A 21,763-nucleotide genomic window follows, 5' to 3' on the forward strand; every position below is an offset into this window, starting at 1 on the left:
AGAGAGAGAGAGAGAGGGGGGGGGGGGGGGACAGAGAGACTCTATGACTCAAAATGTAATGAACATGTACAGTAGGGGACCATCTGTTCTGCACATAAGGAAGGATGAGGAAAGAAAGAGGCTTTATGTCTCAGTATTGATCTGTGTGATTCCCACTTCTTCCATTAGTATATTTCCCTCAGTCAGAAACACAGAACGTCAACTATAGGCTCGTTAGCGATCATAGCACTAACATCTGCTGCTAGCTACAAACTACAGACATGTGACAGCCGGCATGACTACAGTTAGCCGCACAACACATCTGCCACGCTGAACCCCAACACTGGGGTGCCTCAGGGCTGTGTGCTTAGTCCCCTCCTGTACTCCCTGTTCACCCACGACTGCGTGGCCGTGCACGACTCCAACACCATCGTCAAGTTTGCCAATGACACGACAGTGATAAGCCTGGCACGCAGTAGATTACCTGCTGTAGGAACATACCCATAATAACCTTAAGGTTGTTGTGAGACCAGAATCCCCCTGTGATTGCTTCTGGGAGAAAAATATATTGGTTTCACCAAAAACAATGATTGGGTTCGAGAAAATCTTTTAAGTATTAAGTACTAAACCAAAGTCAGAATAACGAACAGTTTGCCAGACAATTCAACGTCAGCCTAACGAACAGTTTGCCAGACAATTCAACGTCAGCCTAACGAACCGTTTGCCAGACAATTCAACGTCAGCCTAACGAACAGTTTGCCAGACAATTCAACGTCAGCCTAACAAACAGTTTGCCAGACAATTCAATTCAACGTCAGCTTAACGAACAGTTTGCCAGACAATTCAACGTCAGCCTAACGAACAGTTTTCCAGACAATTCTCTGGGGTGCAAAGATGCTGTGTGTGACATCACTACAGTCCTGTTATTATAATCCAATCACGTGACTGTAACAAGGACAGTGTCCGCTGTACGGAACCAGATGAGAGCCAATCAGGGCATGGCAACAGCCATGACGAGGTCCCAGTTCCTGGAAAAACTATATGTAAGAAATGCAAACACTCAGATGACATGTCAGGGTGAGAGAGAGTCATGATGAGAGGGTAGCCAAGGAGATGAGAGGAGAGGAGAGGAGAGGAGAGGAGAGGAGAGGAGAGGAGAGGAGAGGAGAGGAGAGGAGAGGAGAGGAGAGGAGGAGAGGAGAGGAGAGGAGAGGAGAGGAGAGGAGAGGAGAGGAGAGGAGAGGAGAGGAGAGGAGAGGAGAGGAGAGGAGAGGAGAGGAGAGGAGAGGAGAGGAGAGGAGAGGAGAGGAGAGGAGAGGAGAGGAGAGCCGAGGGAGATGAGAGGAGAGGAAACGAGAGGAAATGAGAGGAGAGGAAACGAGAGGAAATGAGATGAGAGGAGATGAGAGGAGAGCCGAGGAGAGGAGATGAGAGGAGATGAGAGGAGATGAGATGAGAGCCGAGGAGATGAGAGGAGAGCCGAGGAGATGAGAGGAGAGGAAAGGAGAGGAGAGGAGACGAGAGGAAATGAGAGGAGAGGAAACGAGAGGAAATGAGATGAGAGGAGATGAGAGGAGAGCCGAGGAGAGGAGATGAGAGGAGAGCCGAGGAGAGGAGAGGAGAGCTGAGGAGAGGAGAAGAGATGAGAGGAGAGCCGAGGAGAGGAGAGCCGAGCAGATGATAGGAGAGCCGAGGAGAGCCAAGGAGAGGAGAGGAGAGCCGAGGAGAGGAGAGGAGAGCCGAGGAGAGGATATCAGAGGAGAGCCGAGGAGAGGAGAGGAGATGAGAGGAGAGCCGAGGAGATGATAGGAGAGCCGAGGAGAGGAGATGAGAGGAGAGCTGAGGAGAGGAGATGAGAGGAGAGCCGAGGAGAGGAGATGAGAGGAGAGCCGAGGAGAGGAGAGCCGAGGAGAGCCGAGGAGATGAGAGGAGAGCCGAGGAGAGCCAAGGAGAGGAGAGGAGAGCCGAGGAGAGCCGAGGAGATGAGAGGAGAGCCGAGGAGATGAGAGGAGAGCCGAGGAGATGAGAGGAGAGCCGAGGAGATGATAGGAGCACCCCTTCTATCTGAGCAAAAAGAGGAAATGTACAGAGGGTTCTTCCTATCTGAGAAGTGGGAGTGTATTTCAATTGCAGCAAATGACCTCTTCTTCTCTTCCTCGTCTCCATGTAACACACATAAACCAACCAGCAGCAGCAGGCGATATCACATAGCCTACATCTCTCTGGTAGCTAACCGTCTAACCTTACAATCAGCCATGACAGACTTTTAATCATCTCTCTAGTAGCTAACCGTCTCACCTTACAACCATCAGCCATGACAGACTTTTAATCATCTCTCTAGTAGCTAACCGTCTCACCTTACAACAATCAGCCATGACAGATTTTTAATCATCTCTCTAGTAGCTAACCGTCTCACCTTACAACAATCAGCCATGACAGACAGCGTCTGTTCCAGACTTTTAATCATCTCTCTAGTAGCTAACCGTCTCACCTTACAACAATCAGCCATGACAGACAGCGTCTGTTCCAGACTTTTAATCATCTCTCTAGTAGCTAACCGTCTCACCATACAATCAGCCATGACAGACTTTTAATCATCTCTCTAGTAGCTAACCGTCTAACCTTACAATCAGCCATGACAGACGGCGTCTGTTCCAGACTTTTAATCGTGTCTTTATTATTGGTAGTAGAACAAGTGCTTGAGAGCCCTTTTCAGCAGTGAACCCGAAGTTTATAGCCCAAAGGAACCATAATGGAGAGGCAGGTGACCGAGCTGTTAGAGCGATGGACCAATAACCTAATGGTCGACCCAGCTACCTGCCTCCTGTGTATGACCTTCTGCCTGCCCCTGGACCCAGCTACCTGCCTCCTCCTGTGTATGACCTTCTGCCTGCCCCTGGACCCAGCTACCTGCCTCCTCCTGTGTATGACCTTCTGCCTGCCCTTGGACCCAGCTACCTGCCCCTGGACCCAGCTACCTGCCCCTGGACCCAGCTACCTGCCCCTGGACCCAGCTACCTGCCCCTGGACCCAGCTACCTGCCTCCTCCTGTGTATGACCTCCTGCCTGTCCCTGGACCCAGCTACCTGCCTCCTCCTGTGTATGACCTCCTGCCTGTCCCTGGACCCAGCTACCTGCCTCCTCCTGTGTATGACCTCCTGCCTGCCCCTGGACCCAGCTACCTGCCTCCTCCTGTGTATGACCTCCTGCCTGTCCCTGGACCCAGCTACCTGCCCCTGGACCCAGCTACCTGCCTCCTCCTGTGTATGACCTCCTGCCTGCCCCTGGACCCAGCTACCTGCCTCCTCCTGTGTATGACCTCCTGCCTGCCCCTGGACCCAGCTACCTGCCCCTGGACCCAGCTACCTGCCCCTGGACCCAGCTACCTGCCTCCTCCTGTGTATGACCTCCTGCCTGTCCCTGGACCCAGCTACCTGCCTCCAACGGTGGTCCTTTACAAATAAACACCTGCTGAGCTTGAAACCAGCTCTGTCTCTCATAGTGTTCATTACACATAAACACCTGCTGAGCTTGAAACCAGCTCTGTCTCTCATAGTGTTCATTACACATAAACACCTGCTGAGCTTGAAACCAGCTCTGTCTCTCATAGTGTTCATTACACATAAACACCTGCTGAGCTTGAAACAGCTCTGTCTCTCATAGTGTTCATTACACATAAACACCTGCTGAGCTTGAAACCAGCTCTGTCTCTCATAGTGTTCATTACACATAAACACCTGCTGAGCTTGAAACCAGCTCTGTCTCTCATAGTGTTCATTACACATAAACACCTGCTGAGCTTGAAACCAGCTCTGTCTCTCATAGTGTTCATTACACATAAACACCTGCTGAGCTTGAAACCAGCTCTGTCTCTCATAGTGTTCATTACACATAAACACCTGCTGAGCTTGAAACCAGCTCTGTCTCTCATAGTGTTCATTACACATAAACACCTGCTGAGCTTGAAACCAGCTCTGTCTCTCATAGTGTTCATTACACATAAACACCTGCTGAGCTTGAAACCAGCTCTGTCTCTCATAGTGTTCATTACACATAAACACCTGCTGAGCTTGAAACCAGCTCTGTCTCTCATAGTGTTCATTACACATAAACACCTGCTGAGCTTGAAACCAGCTCTGTCTCTCATAGTGTTCATTACACATAAACACCTGCTGAGCTTGAAACCAGCTCTGTCTCTCATAGTGTTCATTACACATAAACACCTGCTGAGCTTGAAACCAGCTCTGTCTCTCATAGTGTTCATTACACATAAACACCTGCTGAGCTTGAAACCAGCTCTGTCTCTCATAGTGTTCATTACACATAAACACTGCTGAGCTTGAAACCAGCTCTGTCTCTCATAGTGTTCATTACACATAAACACCTGCTGAGCTTGAAACCAGCTCTGTCTCTCATAGTGTTCATTACACATAAACACCTGCTGAGCTTGAAACCAGCTCTGTCTCTCATAGTGTTCATTACACATAAACACCTGCTGAGCTTGAAACCAGCTCTGTCTCTCATAGTGTTCATTACACATAAACACCTGCTGAGCTTGAAACCAGCTCTGTCTCTCATAGTGTTCATTACACATAAACACCTGCTGAGCTTGAAACCAGCTCTGTCTCTCATAGTGTTCATTACACATAAACACCTGCTGAGCTTGAAACCAGCTCTGTCTCTCATAGTGTTCATTACACATAAACACCTGCTGAGCTTGAAACCAGCTCTGTCTCTCATAGTGTTCATTACACATAAACACCTGCTGAGCTTGAAACCAGCTCTGTCTCTCATAGTGTTCATTACACATAAACACCTGCTGAGCTTGAAACCAGCTCTGTCTCTCATAGTGTTCATTACACATAAACACCTGCTGAGCTTGAAACCAGCTCTGTCTCTCATAGTGTTCATTACACATAAACACCTGCTGAGCTTGAAACCAGCTCTGTCTCTCATAGTGTTCATTACACATAAACACCTGCTGAGCTTGAAACCAGCTCTGTCTCTCATAGTGTTCATTACACATAAACACCTGCTGAGCTTGAAACCAGCTCTGTCTCTCATAGTGTTCATTACACATAAACACCTGCTGAGCTTGAAACCAGCTCTGTCTCTCATAGTGTTCATTACACATAAACACCTGCTGAGCTTGAAACCAGCTCTGTCTCTCATAGTGTTCATTACACATAAACACCTGCTGAGCTTGAAACCAGCTCTGTCTCTCATAGTGTTCATTACACATAAACACCTGCTGAGCTTGAAACCAGCTCTGTCTCTCATAGTGTTCATTACACATAAACACCTGCTGAGCTTGAAACCAGCTCTGTCTCTCATAGTGTTCATTACACATAAACACCTCTCTCCCCTCCCTCTCTCCCCTCCCTCTCTCCCCTCCCTCTCTCCCCTCCCTCTCTCCCCTCCCTCTCTCCCCTCCCTCTCTCCCCTCCCTCTCTCCCCCCCCTCTCTACAGCTGTATAGTTACATATATATATATAGCTACGGTTGCTAAAACCACTCCCTTTTTTCTTTTTTTCTCTGATTACCGGTATTTACCGCCTAAAACCACTCCCTTTTTTCTTTTTTTCTCTGATTACCGGTATTTACCGCCTAAAACCACTCCCTTTTTTCTGCATAAATTACTGAGAAACCAATCAATTATAATAAATTATTTATATGAACAGAAGACAATCTGTCTTCTCTACGGAATCTGCATAATGAATCATCAATGCTTAGGGTGGGGACTGACAGCCCATCTCAGACAGACAGCCCATCTCAGACAGACAGACCATCTCAGACAGACAGTCCATCTCAGACAGACAGCCCATCTCAGACTGACAGCCCATCTCAGACAGACAGTCCATCTCAGACAGACGGCCCATCTCAGACAGACGGCCCATCTCAGACAGACGGCCCATCTCAGACAGACAGCCCATCTCAGACTGACAGTCCATCTCAGACAGACAGTCCATCTCAGACAGACAGTCCATCTCAGACAGACAGCCCATCTCAGACAGACAGCCCATCTCAGACAGACAGCCCATCTCAGACTGACAGTCCATCTCAGACTGACAGCCCATCTCAGACAGACAGCCCATCTCAGACTGACAGCCCATCTCAGACTGACAGCCCATCTCAGACAGACAGTCCATCTCAGACAGACAGCCCATCTCAGACAGACAGTCCATCTCAGACAGACAGCCCATCTCAGACAGACAGCCCATCTCAGACAGACAGTCCATCTCAGACAGACAGTCCATCTCAGACAGACAGCCCATCTCAGACTGACAGCCCATCTCAGACTGACAGCCCATCTCAGACAGACAGTCCATCTCAGACAGACAGTCCATCTCAGACAGACAGCCCATCTCAGACAGACAGTCCATCTCAGACAGACAGCCCATCTCAGACTGACAGTCCATCTCAGACAGACAGTCCATCTCAGACAGACAGCCCATCTCAGACAGACAGCCCATCTCAGACAGACAGCCCATCTCAGACTGACAGCCCATCTCAGACAGACAGTCCATCTCAGACAGACAGCCCATCTCAGACAGACAGTCCATCTCAGACAGACAGTCCATCTCAGACAGACAGCCCATCTCAGACAGACAGCCCATCTCAGACAGACAGCCCATCTCAGACTGACAGTCCATCTCAGACAGACAGCCCATCTCAGACAGACAGCCCATCTCAGACAGACAGTCCATCTCAGACAGACAGCCCATCTCAGACAGACAGTCCATCTCAGACAGACAGCCCATCTCAGACAGACAGTCCATCTCAGACAGACAGTCCATCTCAGACAGACAGTCCATCTCAGACAGACAGTCCATCTCAGACTGACAGTCCATCTCAGACAGACAGTCCATCTCAGACAGACAGTCCATCTCAGACTGACAGTCCATCTCAGCTCACAGTGCTGGTAGATTTACTGTATCATCTCATCATGGGAACTTGTTTTCTTATGACAGGTTGGCCTACATGACCTCTCTTATCCTACCTCATTTGCACACATCGTATATAGACTTGTTTATACTGTATTATTGACTGTATGTTTGTTTTACTCCATGTGTAACTCTGTGTCGTTGTATGTGTCAAACTGCTTTGCTTTATCTTGACCAGGTCGCAATTGTAAATGAGAACTTGTTCTCAACTAGCCTACCTGGTTAAATAAAGGTGTTCTCAACAAGCCTACCTGGTTAAATAAAGGTGTTCTCAACTAGCCTACCTGGTTAAATAAAGGTGAAATTAAACCATTAAGAAATAAACATTTACTGCAGCATAGTGCTACAGTAACATAGAGACTGAATGGAGTCTCATTTACCATAATCCATCTGGGGGTCAGGGGTCACCTTGTTTTTTAATTGTATATTTTATTTTATTTTATTGCAGCTGCAGAGTTTAAAAACAGTCACTCGAATATCGCTGCTTTAAATCAGTCCACGCACGAGCTCTCTGTCACAGTCCTTCTCTCTCTCTCCATCAATTCCATTCAAATGGCATCCAAAATAAATAGTCCTGTTCTAGATTGATATATAGCCCTAAACATTTGAAAACCGCCATAAGAAATACAGACTACGGTTTACAACTGCACATGGGGACAAAGATTGGTAGAAATGTCCTCTGGTCTGATGAAACAAAAAATATAACTGTTTGGCCATAATGACCATTGTTATGTTTGGAGGGAAAAGGGGGAGGCTTGCAAGCCGAAAAACGTCCTCCCAACCTTGAAGCACAGGGGTGGCAGCATCATGTTGTGGGGGTGCTTTGCTGCAGGAGGGACTGGTGCCCTTCACAAAATAGATGGCATCATGAGGCAGGACAATTATGTGGATATATTGAAGCAACATCTCAAGTTAAAGCTTGGTCACAAATGGGTCTTCCAAATGGACAATGACCCCAAGCATACTTCCAAAGTTGTGGCAAAATGGCTTAAGGACAACAAAGTCAAGGTATTGGAGTGGCCATCACAAAGCCCTGACCTCAATCCCATATAAAATTTGTGGGCAGAACTGAAAAAGTGTGTGCTTTTTTTTTGTAAGAGGCCTACAAACCTGACTCAGTTACATCAGCTCTGTCAGGAGGAATGGGCCAAAATTCACCCAACTTGTTGTGGGAAGCTTGTGGAAGGCTACCCGAAACGTTTGACCCAAGTTAAACAATTTAAAGGCAATGCTACCAAATACTAATTGAGTGTATGTAAACTTCTGACCCACTGGGAATGTGATGAAAGAAATTAAATCTGAAATAAATAATTCTCTCTACCATTATTATTTCACATTCTTAAAATAAAGTGGTGATCCTAACTGACCTAAGACAGGGACTTTTTACTAAGATTAAATGTCAGGAATTGTGAAAAACTGTATTTGGCTAAAGTGTAAGTAAATTTCTGACATCAACTGTTCTATTCCTCAAATATAAATCAGTCCACGCTTTCAAATTGATCATCCTGTTCCAGATTGATATATAGCCCTAGCGTACCTCTTTCAGGTAACATATTAAATGTAGTATTAGCCTTATAATTAGTTAATTAATGATGGGTTATGCATAAGAAGCTCCTAACTTAGATCCTCTGTCTCTTGCGCAATCACCTGTGCTCCGCTGGCCTCTCCTTAGCTCTTGGAGTCCCATGCAGTAAAATCTAGACTAGAATAGCTTGCTGGATATAAACAAAATTTTAGCATTTCTTATACCAATAGACTATCAGAAGTAGAGGTCAGCAAGCTCTTGTTTGCTGAATGTTGAATACAGCAGCCAATAGAAATGATGAGCAGTTTGAAAGAAGAGTGAACCTGCGATGGCGGTGGGCTAATGGTAGTTATTTATTCAGACCCATAACTATTCAATCTTCGTGAAGAGAAGGGAAAGCCTTCTGCATCCAGCAGCCTGGATGTCATTAGATAAGGACAACGAAAGATAAGGACAACGAAAGATAAGAACAACGAAGGATAAGGACAACGAAAGATAAGGACAACGAAAGATAAGGACAGCGTAAGATAAGGACAAAGAAAAGATAAGGACAACGAAAGATAAGGACAAAGAAAAGATAAGTACAACGAAAGATAAGGACAACGAAAGATAAGGACAACGGAAAGATAAGGACAATGAAAAGATAAGGACAACGAAAGATAAGGACAACGAAGGATAAGGACAATGAAAGATAAGGACAACGAAAGATAAGGACAACGAAAAGATAAGGACAACGAAAGATAAGGACAACAAAAGATAAGGACAACGAAAAGATAAGGACAACGAAAAGATAAGGACAACGAAAAGATAAGGACAACGAAAGATAAGGACAACGAAAGATAAGGACAACGAAAAGATAAGGACAACGAAAGATAAGGACAACGAAAGATAAGGACAACGAAAAGATAAGGACAACTAAAAGATAAGGACAACGAAAGATAAGGACAACGAAAAGATAAGGACAACGAAAAGATAAGGACAACGAAAAGATAAGGACAGTGAAAAGATAAGGACAACGAAAAGATAAGGACAACGAAAAGATAAGGACAACGAAAAGATAAGGACAATGAAAAGATAAGGACAACGAAAAGATAAGGACAACGAAAGTTAAGGACAACGAAAAGATAAGGACAACGAAAGATAAGGACAACGAAAAGATAAGGACAACGAAAAGATAAGGACAACGAAAGATAAGGACAACGAAAGATAAGGACAACGAAAGATAAGGACAACGAAAGATAAGGACAACGAAAAGATAAGGACAACGAAAGATAAGGACAACGAAAGATAAGGACAACGAAAGATAAGGACAACGAAAGATAAGGACAACGAAAGATAAGGACAACGAAAGATAAGGACAACGAAAAGATAAGGACAACTAAAGATAAGGACAACGAAAGATAAGGACAACGAAAGATAAGGACAACGAAAAGATAAGGACAACGGAAAGATAAGGACAACGAAAGATAAGGACAACGAAAAGATAAGGACAACGTAAAGATAAGGACAACGAAAGATAAGGACAACGAAAAGATAAGGACAACGAAAGATAAGGACAACGAAAGATAAGGACAACGAAAGATAAGGACAACGAAAAGATAAGGACAACGAAAGATAAGGACAACGAAAAGATAAGGACAACGAAAAGATAAGGACAACGAAAAGATAAGGACAACGAAAAGATAAGGACAAGGACAACGAAAAGATAAGGACAACGAAACGATAAGGACAACGAAAAGATAAGGCCAACGAAAAGATAAGGACAACGAAAAGATAAGGCCAACGAAAAGATAAGGACAACGAAAAGATAAGGCCAACGAAAAGATAAGGACAACGAAAAGATAAGGCCAACGAAAAGATAAGGACAACGAAAAGATAAGGACAACGAAAAGATAAGGACAACGAAAAGATAAGGACAACGAAAAGATAAGGACAACGAAACGATAAGGACAACGAAATGATAAGGACAACGAAAAGATAAGGACAATGAAAAGATAAGGACAACGAAAGATAAGGACAACAAAAAGATAAGGACAACGAAACGATAAGGACAACGAAAAGATAAGGGCAACGAAAAGATAAGGACAACGAAAAGATAAGGACAACGAAAAGATAAGGACAACGAAAAGATAAGGACAACGAAAGATAAGGGCAACGAAAAGATAAGGACAACGAAAAGATAAGGACAACGAAACGATAAGGACAACGAAAAGATAAGGACAACGAAACGATAAGGACAACGAAAAGATAAGGACAACGAAAAGATAAGGACAACGAAACGATAAGGACAACGAAAAGATAAGGACAACGAAAAGATAAGGACAACGAAAAGATAAGGACAACGAAAAGATAAGGACAACGAAACGTATTTCATGTAACTGTTGGAAGTGAGGAAGGAATGAAGCAACAATAGAGAAAGAGGTAATAACATCAGGGGAGGTATTATGTAAGGTATATACAAATAGGACCTATTATATTTAAAAAAATAGAAATCGAATTCGCTAGCCTATACTTGTGACTTTGTAGGTCGTATGTGCTGCACCAAAATCCCATGTTCTCTGCCTGATTTATCATGATTTGAACCAAGTGCATCATTCCAGTTATATAACACAATACAGTACAGTAATATAGTTCACACTCAAAACAATTAGCCTACTGGAGCTAGTTTCATTGATTTGAATGTTCTATCAAAGCTCTAATCAAATCCAGATAGTGGCCTATTTATGTTTTATAATGCTTTTTAAATGACACTTACAGTTTTGGCAGGAAATACCGAGTTACCCGGGACAAAAGTGATTTATTCTCGGGATGGAATATTTGTAAATAAAATACCCCCGGGAAAAAAATATTCAACTCCAACTCTTACCACAGCTGTTGTTGTTTTACCAACCTCTTGTTGTATCTATCTGATCACTGCAGACTGCAGACTGAACAGCAGGAAGGTGTTTGTGACTCAAATCTCCTATGATTTTACAGAGGCTTAGGTGTCACATTTGACAAAGCAAACATTGAAATACCATTAAAGAAGTTAACAAAACACAAAACAGGTCCGTGCATCAATACCTGTTTACAGTGAAATACGGTGTACCGTCCAGACCTTTTGTCAGGTAGCTTGAAACACCATGCTAACTGTTTAGCAGTGGAGTCTGTGGTCTTAAAGGTAACAGACACACACACACACATAATGACTTACTGTCTGTGGTCTTAAAGGTAACAGACACACACACACACACACACACACACACATAATGACTTACTGTCTGTGGTCTTAAAGGTAACACACACACACACTCACACACACACTCACACACACACACACACACACACACACACTAAAAGATAAATGTAATGACTTACTGTCTGTGGCTGTGTGGGTGGCTGGTGGGATTTCCCAAGGTGGAACTATTAAGTCTCTCTGTCCTCTCTTTCTCCATCCTGTTTAATCTCTCCTTCTCCATGTCCACGAAACTGGTCCCTGTACCGGTCGAGATGGTCCGGGTCAGCGGGGTGTGAGGGGTTCGTTTAGGGGTCTGGGGGGTGCGGGGGGTCTGGGTGGTGACGGGGGTTTGTTTTGGGGTTTGGGGTGTACGGTGGGGGGTCTTGGGGGTTCGAGGGGTGTGTTTATCCCATACAGGTACCGGGGGTGCGGAGGCCGGTATGGCTGTAGTGTTGGTACTGGTACTATAAAAGGACTGGGTCTGAACCGGGCGAACTGGTACGGAGGGTATGGCTGTAGTGTTGGTTCTGGTACTAATAAAGGACTTGGTCTGAACCGGGCGAACTGGTACGAAGGGTATGGCTGTGTGGCTAGTTTTGTTGGCAGGTGGTGGCGGGGGGCCGGGTGGTGGTGGGGGTTCAGGGGGTAAAGGTCGCTGGCGGTCCAGGCGTAGATCTTTATTCTCCTGGGCCAGGCGGTCTAACTGGACCTCTAGCTCATCGATACGGTGCCTCTGGGTGTCCAGGAGCTTCTGCTGGCTCTCTATGATGTTGTTGAGCTCCAGGAGGTACTCCACGGCCCGGTTAGTGCTCTCTGGGCTGCCCTGGCTGTGACCCTGACTAGCCTCCATGCTGCTGGTCTGGTCCTGGTCTCAGTATCCTCACAGGTGATACGCTAACAGGCTAATGAAGGGACCAGTCCTGAGCTGTGATAGGCTAACAAGCTAACAAAGGGACCAGTCCTGAGCTGTGATCCGCTAACAAGCTAACAAAGGGACCAGTCCTGAGCTGTGATAGGCTAACAAGCTAACAAAGGGACCAGTCCTGAGCTGTGATACGCTAACAAGCTAACAAAGGGACCAGTCCTGAGCTGTGATAGGCTAACAAGCTAACAAAGGGACCAGTCCTGAGTTGTGATAGGCTAACTGGCTAACAAAGGGACCAGTCCTGAGCTGTGATAGGCTAACTTGCTAACAAAGGGACCAGACCTGGTTGTGATAGGCTAACTGGCTATTGAAGGGACAAGTCCTGAGCTGTGATAGGCTAACTGCTATGCCCTCCCCCCCACCAGAAGGAAGTGGGGGGGAGAGGGGAGACTTTAAAAGGTCCCTCTAGAGGATCAAGATGTTATAGTTCCTGGTTTTGCCCTGCCAGAGACGTCGGTTGGCGCCTCCAACATCCGGTTGGTCCAATCAGGTCAGGTGATCTTGAAGGGGTCAGAACCCATCTTCTGAAATCATATAACACAATGTCACCAAGTCAAATAGTTGTCCTATAATAGTCTGTTATTTCCAACGAAGAAGAAGAACAGAGGCCCTTATCAAAAAGGACAGACAGGAAGACCATGTTCCATGGAAGAAAAGTAAAGGGGTCCAACTCTTTCACTTGGTCATCCCTGGTCCCCTTTGAATACGTCTTGAATAGGATCATCTTTGAATCTACATCTATTCAAAAGAAGAAGGAAAAATGAGCATGAGAGTTTTGTCTGTTCTGTCACTGATCAGCAGATAGATGAGGATTTCTCCGTCTATCTTACATGGGAGATCCTTGAGTACATGCTCAAGAAGTTATATTATTATATGACAGTTCATCTCACAAACAACAGGTCAACAACACTCCTTTCTTGTTGTTTTGTTTTGCTTTTTTGGAATCTATTGAGTCATTCCTCAGGGGTTCCAGGAGATCTCCCTTCTCTGTGTTACCTATTCCAAGGAAGGAGTGTCTACTCTGGGTGGAGCTCTAATAGCAGGTAGGAGTGTCTACTCTGGGTGGAGCTCTAATAGCAGGTAGGAGTGTCTACTCTGGGTGAATGTGTTCTAATAGCAGGTAGGAGTGTCTACTCTGGGTGAATGTGTTCTAATAGCAGATAGGAGTGTCTACTCTGGGTGAATGTGTTCAAATAGCAGGTAGGAGTGTCTACTCTGGGTGAATGTGTTCTAATAGCAGGTAGGAGTGTCTACTCTGGGTGAATGTGTTCTAATAGCAGGTAGGAGTGTCTACTCTGGGTGGAGCTCTAATAGCAGGTAGGAGTGTCTAGTCTGGGTGGAGCTCTAATAGCAGGTAGGAGTGTCTACTCTGGGTGGAGCTCTAATAGCAGGTAGGAGTGTCTACTCTGGGTGGAGCTCTAATAGCAGGTAGGAGTGTCTACTCTGGGTGAATGTGTTCTAATAGCAGGTAGGAGTGTCTACTCTGGGTGGAGATCTAATAGCAGGAAGGAGTGTCTACTCTGGGTGGAGCTCTAATAGCAGATAGGAGTGTCTACTCTGGGTGGGTGTGTTCTAATAGCAGGAAGGAGTGTCTACTCTGGGTGGAGCTCTAATAGCAGATAGGAGTGTCTACTCTGGGTGGATGTGTTCTAATAGCAGGTAGGAGTGTCTACTCTGGGTGAATGTGTTCTAATAGCAGGTAGGAGTGTCTACTCTGGGTGAATGTGTTCTAATAGCAGGTAGGAGTGTCTACTCTGGGTGAATGTGTTCTAATAGCAGGTAGGAGTGTCTACTCTGGGTGAATGTGTTCTCATAGCAGGTAGGAGTGTCTACTCTGGGTGGAGCTCTAATAGCAGGTAGGAGTGTCTACTCTGGGTGAATGTGTTCTCATAGCAGGTAGGAGTGTCTACTCTGGGTGAATGTGTTCTAATAGCAGGTAGGAGTGTCTACTCTGGGTGAATGTGTTCTCATAGCAGGTAGGAGTGTCTACTCTGGGTGGAGTTCTAATAGCAGGTAGGAGTGTCTACTCTGGGTGAATGTGTTCTAATAGCAGGTAGGAGTGTCTACTCTGGGTGAATGTGTTCTAATAGCAGGTAGGAGTGTCTACTCTGGGTGAATGTGTTCTAATAGCAGGTAGGAGTGTCTACTCTGGGTGAATGTGTTCTAATAGCAGGTAGGAGTGTCTACTCTGGGTGAATGTGTTCTCATAGCAGGTAGGAGTGTCTACTCTGGGTGGAGCTCTAATAGCAGGTAGGAGTGTCTACTCTGGGTGAATTTGTTCTCATAGCAGGTAGGAGTGTCTACTCTGGGTGAATGTGTTCTAATAGCAGGTAGGAGTGTCTACTCTGGGTGAATGTGTTCTCATAGCAGGTAGGAGTGTCTACTCTGGGTGGAGCTCTAATAGCAGGGTAGGAGTGTCTACTCTGGGTGAATGTGTTCTAATAGCAGGTAGGAGTGTCTACTCTGGGTGAATGTGTTCTAATAGCAGGTAGGAGTGTCTACTCTGGGTGAATGTGTTCTAATAGCAGGTAGGAGTGTCTACTCTGGGTGAATGTGTTCTAATAGCAGGTAGGAGTGTCTACTCTGGGTGAATGTGTTCTAATAGCAGGTAGGAGTGTCTACTCTGGGTGAATGTGTTCTAATAGCAGGTAGGAGTGTCTACTCTGGGTGGAGCTCTAATAGCAGGTAGGAGTGTCTACTCTGGGTGAATGTGTTCTAATAGCAGGTAGGAGTGTCTACTCTGGGTGGAGCTCTAATAGCAGGTAGGAGTGTCTACTCTGGGTGGAGCTCTAATAGCAGGTAGGAGTGTCTACTCTGGGTCGAGCTCTAATAGCAGGCAGGAGTGTCTACTCTGGGTGAATGTGTTCTAATAGCAGGTAGGAGTGTCTACTCTGGGTGAATGTGTTGTAATAGCAGGTAGGAGTGTCTACTCTGGGTGGAGCTCTAATAGCAGGTAGGAGTGTCTACTCTGGGTGGAGCTCTAATAGCAGGTAGGAGTGTCTACTCTGGGTGGAGCTCTAATAGCAGGTAGGAGTGTCTATTCTGGGTGAATGTGTTCTAATAGCAGGTAGGAGTGTCTACTCTGGGTGAATCTGTTCTAATAGCAGGTAGGAGTGTCTACTCTGGGTGAATGTGTTCTAATAGCAGGTAGGAGTGTCTACTCTGGGTGAATGTGTTCTAATAGCAGGTAGGAGTGTCTACTCTGGGTGAATGTGTTCTAATAGCAGGTAGGAGTGTCTACTCTGGGTGAATGTGTTCTAATAGCAGGTAGGAGTGTCTACTCTGGGTGAATGTGTTCTAATAGCAGGTAGGAGTGTCTACTCTGGGTGGAGCTCTAATAGCAGGTAGGAGTGTCTAGTCTGGGTGGAGCTCTAATAGCAGGTAGGAGTGTCTACTCTGGGTGGAGCTCTAATAGCAGGTAGGAGTGTCTACTCTGGGTGGAGCTCTAATAGCAGGTAGGAGTGTCTACTCTGGGTGAATGTGTTCTAATAGCAGGTAGGAGTGTCTACTCTGGGTGGAGATCTAATAGCAGGAAGGAGTGTCTACTCTGGGTGGAGCTCTAATAGCAGATAGGAGTGTCTACTCTGGGTGGGTGTGTTCTAATAGCAGGAAGGAGTGTCTACTCTGGGTGGAGCTCTAATAGCAGATAGGAGTGTCTACTCTGGGTGGATGTGTTCTAATAGCAGGTAGGAGTGTCTACTCTGGGTGAATGTGTTCTAATAGCAGGTAGGAGTGTCTACTCTGGGTGAATGTGTTCTAATAGCAGGTAGGAGTGTCTACTCTGGGTGAATGTGTTCTAATAGCAGGTAGGAGTGTCTACTCTGGGTGAATGTGTTCTCATAGCAGGTAGGAGTGTCTACTCTGGGTGGAGCTCTAATAGCAGGTAGGAGTGTCTACTCTGGGTGAATGTGTTCTCATAGCAGGTAGGAGTGTCTACTCTGGGTGAATGTGTTCTAATAGCAGGTAGGAGTGTCTACTCTGGGTGAATGTGTTCTCATAGCAGGTAGGAGTGTCTACTCTGGGTGGAGTTCTAATAGCAGGTAGGAGTGTCTACTCTGGGTGAATGTGTTCTAATAGCAGGTAGGAGTGTCTACTCTGGGTGAATGTGTTCTAATAGCAGGTAGGAGTGTCTACTCTGGGTGAATGTGTTCTAATAGCAGGTAGGAGTGTCTACTCTGGGTGAATGTGTTCTAATAGCAGGTAGGAGTGTCTACTCTGGGTGAATGTGTTCTCATAGCAGGTAGGAGTGTCTACTCTGGGTGGAGCTCTAATAGCAGGTAGGAGTGTCTACTCTGGGTGAATTTGTTCTCATAGCAGGTAGGAGTGTCTACTCTGGGTGAATGTGTTCTAATAGCAGGTAGGAGTGTCTACTCTGGGTGAATGTGTTCTCATAGCAGGTAGGAGTGTCTACTCTGGGTGGAGCTCTAATAGCAGGGTAGGAGTGTCTACTCTGGGTGAATGTGTTCTAATAGCAGGTAGGAGTGTCTACTCTGGGTGAATGTGTTCTAATAGCAGGTAGGAGTGTCTACTCTGGGTGAATGTGTTCTAATAGCAGGTAGGAGTGTCTACTCTGGGTGAATGTGTTCTAATAGCAGGTAGGAGTGTCTACTCTGGGTGAATGTGTTCTAATAGCAGGTAGGAGTGTCTACTCTGGGTGAATGTGTTCTAATAGCAGGTAGGAGTGTCTACTCTGGGTGGAGCTCTAATAGCAGGTAGGAGTGTCTACTCTGGGTGAATGTGTTCTAATAGCAGGTAGGAGTGTCTACTCTGGGTGGAGCTCTAATAGCAGGTAGGAGTGTCTACTCTGGGTGGAGCTCTAATAGCAGGTAGGAGTGTCTACTCTGGGTCGAGCTCTAATAGCAGGCAGGAGTGTCTACTCTGGGTGAATGTGTTCTAATAGCAGGTAGGAGTGTCTACTCTGGGTGAATGTGTTGTAATAGCAGGTAGGAGTGTCTACTCTGGGTGGAGCTCTAATAGCAGGTAGGAGTGTCTACTCTGGGTGGAGCTCTAATAGCAGGTAGGAGTGTCTACTCTGGGTGGAGCTCTAATAGCAGGTAGGAGTGTCTATTCTGGGTGAATGTGTTCTAATAGCAGGTAGGAGTGTCTACTCTGGGTGAATCTGTTCTAATAGCAGGTAGGAGTGTCTACTCTGGGTGAATGTGTTCTAATAGCAGGTAGGAGTGTCTACTCTGGGTGAATGTGTTCTAATAGCAGGTAGGAGTGTCTACTCTGGGTGAATGTGTTCTAATAGCAGGTAGGAGTGTCTACTCTGGGTGAATGTGTTCTAATAGCAGGTAGGAGTGTCTACTCTGGGTGGAGCTCTAATAGCAGGTAGGAGTGTCTACTCTGGGTGGATGTGTTCTAATAGCAGGTAGGAGTGTCTACTCTGGGTGAATGTGTTCTAATAGCAGGTAGGAGTGTCTACTCTGGGTGGAACTCTAATAGCAGGTAGGAGTGTCTACTCTGGGTGGAGCTCTAATAGCAGGTAGGAGTGTCTACTCTGGGTGGAGCTCTAATAGCAGGTAGGAGTGTCTACTCTGGGTGGATGTGTTCTAATAGCAGGTAGGAGTGTCTACTCTGGGTGAATGTGTTCTAATAGCAGGTAGGAGTGTCTACTCTGGGTGGAACTCTAATAGCAGGTAGGAGTGTCTACTCTGGGTGGAGCTCTAATAGCAGGTAGGAGTGTCTACTCTGGGTGGAGCTCTAATAGCAGGTAGGAGTGTCTACTCTGGGTGAATGTGTTCTAATAGCAGGTAGGAGTGTCTACTCTGGGTGAATGTGTTGTAATAGCAGGTAGGACTGTCTACTCTGGGTGAATGTGTTCTAATAGCAGGTAGGAGTGTCTACTCTGGGTGGATGTGTTCTAATAGCAGGTAGGAGTGTCTACTCTGGGTGAATGTGTTCTAATAGCAGGTAGGAGTGTCTACTCTGGGTGAATGTGTTCTAATAGCAGGTAGGAGTGTCTACTCTGGGTGAATGTGTTCTAATAGCAGGTAGGAGTGTCGACTCTGGGTGAATGTGTTCTAATAGCAGGTAGGAGTGTCTACTCTGGGTGAATGTGTTCTAATAGCAGGTAGGAGTGTCTACTCTGGGTGGAGCTCTAATAGCAGGTAGGAGTGTCTACTCTGGGTGAATGTGTTCTAATAGCAGGTAGGAGTGTCTACTCTGGGTGTATGTGTTCTAATAGCAGGTAGGAGTGTCTACTCTGGGTGGATGTGTTCTAATAGCAGGTAGGAGTGTCTACTCTGGGTGGAGCTCTAATAGCAGGTAGGAGTGTCTACTCTGGGTGAATGTGTTCTAATAGCAGGTAGGAGTATCTATTCTGGGGTGGAGCTCTAATAGCAGGTAGGAGTGTCTACTCTGGGTGGAGCTCTAATAGCAGGTAGGCGTGTCTACTCTGGGTGAATGTGTTCTAATAGCAGGTAGGAGTGTCTACTCTGGATGGAGCTCTAATAGCAGGTAGGAGTGTCTACTCTGGGTGAATGTGTTCTAATAGCAGGTAGGAGTGTCTACTCTGGGTGAATGTGTTCTAATAGCAGGTAGGAGTGTCTATTCTGGGTGAATGTGTTCTAATAGCAGGTAGGAGTGTCTACTCTGGGTGAATGTGTTCTAATAGCAGGTAGGAGTGTCTACTCTGGGTGAATGTGTTCTAATAGCAGGTAGGATGTCTACTCTGGGTGAATGTGTTCTAATAGCAGGTAGGAGTGTCTACTCTTGGTGAATGTGTTCTAATAGCAGGTAGGAGTGTCTACTCTGGGTGAATGTGTTCTAATAGCAGGTAGGAGTGTCTACTCTGGGTGAATGTGTTCTAATAGCAGGTAGGAGTGTCTACTCTGGGTGGAGCTCTAATAGCAGGTAGGAGTGTCTACTCTGGGTGGATGTGTTCTAATAGCAGGTAGGAGTGTCTACTCTGGGTGAATGTGTTCTAATAGCAGGTAGGAGTGTCTACTCTGGGTGGAAGTCTAATAGCAGGTAGGAATGTCTACTCTGGGTGGAGCTCTAATAGCAGGTAGGAGTGTCTACTCTGGGTGGAGCTCTAATAGCAGGTAGGAGTGTCTACTCTGGGTGAATGTGTTCTAATAGCAGGTAGGAGTGTCTACTCTGGGTGAATGTGTTCTAATAGCAGGTAGGAGTGTCTACTCTGGGTGGAGCTCTAATAGCAGGTAGGAGTGTCTACTCTGGGTGAATGTGTTCTAATAGCAGGTAGGAGTGTCTACTCTGGGTGAATGTGTTCTAATAGCAGGTAGGAGTGTCTACTCTGGGTGAATGTGTTCTAATAGCAGGTAGGAGTGTCTACTCTGGGTGGAGCTCTAATAGCAGGTAGGAGTGTCTACTCTGGGTGAATGTGTTCTAATAGCAGGTAGGACTGTCTACTCTGGGTGAATGTGTTCTAATAGCAGGTAGGAGTGTCTACTCTGGGTGGATGTGTTCTAATAGCAGGTAGGAGTGTCTACTCTGGGTGAATGTGTTCTAATAGCAGGTAGGAGTGTCTACTCTGGGTGAATGTGTTCTAATAGCAGGTAGGAGTGTCTACTCTGGGTGGAGCTCTAATAGCAGGTAGGAGTGTCTACTCTGGGTGAATGTGTTCTAATAGCAGGTAGGAGTGTCTACTCTGGGTGTATGTGTTCTAATAGCAGGTAGGAGTGTCTACTCTGGGTGGATGTGTTCTAATAGCAGGTAGGAGTGTCTACTCTGGGTGGAGCTCTAATAGCAGGTAGGAGTGTCTACTCTGGGTGAATGTGTTCTAATAGCAGGTAGGAGTATCTATTCTGGGTGGAGCTCTAATAGCAGGTAGGAGTGTCTACTCTGGGTGGAGCTCTAATAGCAGGTAGGCGTGTCTACTCTGGGTGAATGTGTTCTAATAGCAGGTAGGAGTGTCTACTCTGGATGGAGCTCTAATAGCAGGTAGGAGTGTCTACTCTGGGTGAATGTGTTCTAATAGCAGGTAGGAGTGTCTACTCTGGGTGAATGTGTTCTAATAGCAGGTAGGAGTGTCTACTCTGGGTGAATGTGTTCTAATAGCAGGTAGGAGTGTCTACTCTGGGTGAATGTGTTCTAATAGCAGGTAAGAGTGTCTACTCTGGGTGAATGTGTTCTAATAGCAGGTAGGATGTCTACTCTGGGTGAATGTGTTCTAATAGCAGGTAGGAGTGTCTACTCTTGGTGAATGTGTTCTAATAGGCAGGTAGGAGTGTCTACTCTGGGTGAATGTGTTCTAATAGCAGGTAGGAGTGTCTACTCTGGTGAATGTGTTCTAATAGCAGGTAGGAGTGTCTACTCTGGGTGAGCTCTAATAGCAGGTAGGAGTGTCTACTCTGGGTGGATGTGTTCTAATAGCAGGTAGGAGTGTCTACTCTGGGTGAATGTGTTCTAATAGCAGGTAGGAGTGTCCTACTCTGGGTGGAAGTCTAATAGCAGGTAGGAATGTCTACTCTGGGTGGAGCTCTAATAGCAGGTAGGAGTGTCTACTCTGGGTGGAGCTCTAATAGCAGGTAGGAGTGTCTACTCTGGGTGAATGTGTTCTAATAGCAGGTAGGAGTGTCTACTCTGGGTGAATGTGTTCTAATAGCAGGTAGGAGTGTCTACTCTGGGTGAATGTGTTCTAATAGCAGGTAGGAGTGTCTACTCTGGGTGGATGTGTTCTAATAGCAGGTAGGAGTGTCTACTCTGGGTGAATGTGTTCTAATAGCAGGTAGGAGTGTCGACTCTGGGTGAATGTGTTCTAATAGCAGGTAGGAGTGTCTACTCTGGGTGAATGTTTTCTAATAGCAGGTAGGAGTGTCTACTCTGGGTGGAGCTCTAATAGCAGGTAGGAGTGTCTACTCTGGGTGAATGTGTTCTAATAGCAGGTATGAGTGTCTACTCTGGGTGTATGTGTTCTAATAGCAGGTAGGAGTGTCTACTCTGGGTGGATGTGTTCTAATAGCAGGTAGGAGTGTCTACTCTGGGTGGAGCTCTAATAGCAGGTAGGAGTGTCTACTCTGGGTGAATGTGTTCTAATAGCAGGTAGGAGTATCTATTCTGGGTGGAGCTCTAATAGCAGGTAGGAGTGTCTACTCTGGGTGGAGCTCTAATAGCAGGTAGGAGTGTCTACTCTGGGTGAATGTGTTCTAATAGCAGGTAGGAGTGTCTACTCTGGGTGGAGCTCTAATAGCAGGTAGGAGTGTCTACTC

At 46.0% G+C, this 21,763-nt stretch overlaps 1 protein-coding gene across 4 annotated transcripts in view; it reads right to left on the bottom strand.

Moving 5' to 3' along the window:
* LOC116354449 (putative uncharacterized protein DDB_G0290521) overlaps positions 1-21,763 on the bottom strand; it is a 179,180-nt gene that overhangs the window by 133,817 nt on the left and 23,600 nt on the right. For 2 of the 4 annotated variants that reach the window (XM_031794851.1, XM_031794849.1), the window contains exon 2: positions 11,806-13,114. In XM_031794851.1, coding sequence (XP_031650711.1) covers positions 11,806-12,515 — 710 coding nt within the window. In that variant the 5' untranslated portion in view covers positions 12,516-13,114. Of the gene's footprint in view, positions 1-11,805; positions 13,329-21,763 lie in introns of all 4 variants that reach the window. The other 2 variants (XM_031794850.1, XM_031794847.1) reach the window with 1 other exon arrangement.

The sequence above is a fragment of the Oncorhynchus kisutch genome, linkage group LG17, assembly GCF_002021735.2.
Source record: "Oncorhynchus kisutch isolate 150728-3 linkage group LG17, Okis_V2, whole genome shotgun sequence".
Classification (NCBI taxonomy): domain Eukaryota; kingdom Metazoa; phylum Chordata; class Actinopteri; order Salmoniformes; family Salmonidae; genus Oncorhynchus; species Oncorhynchus kisutch.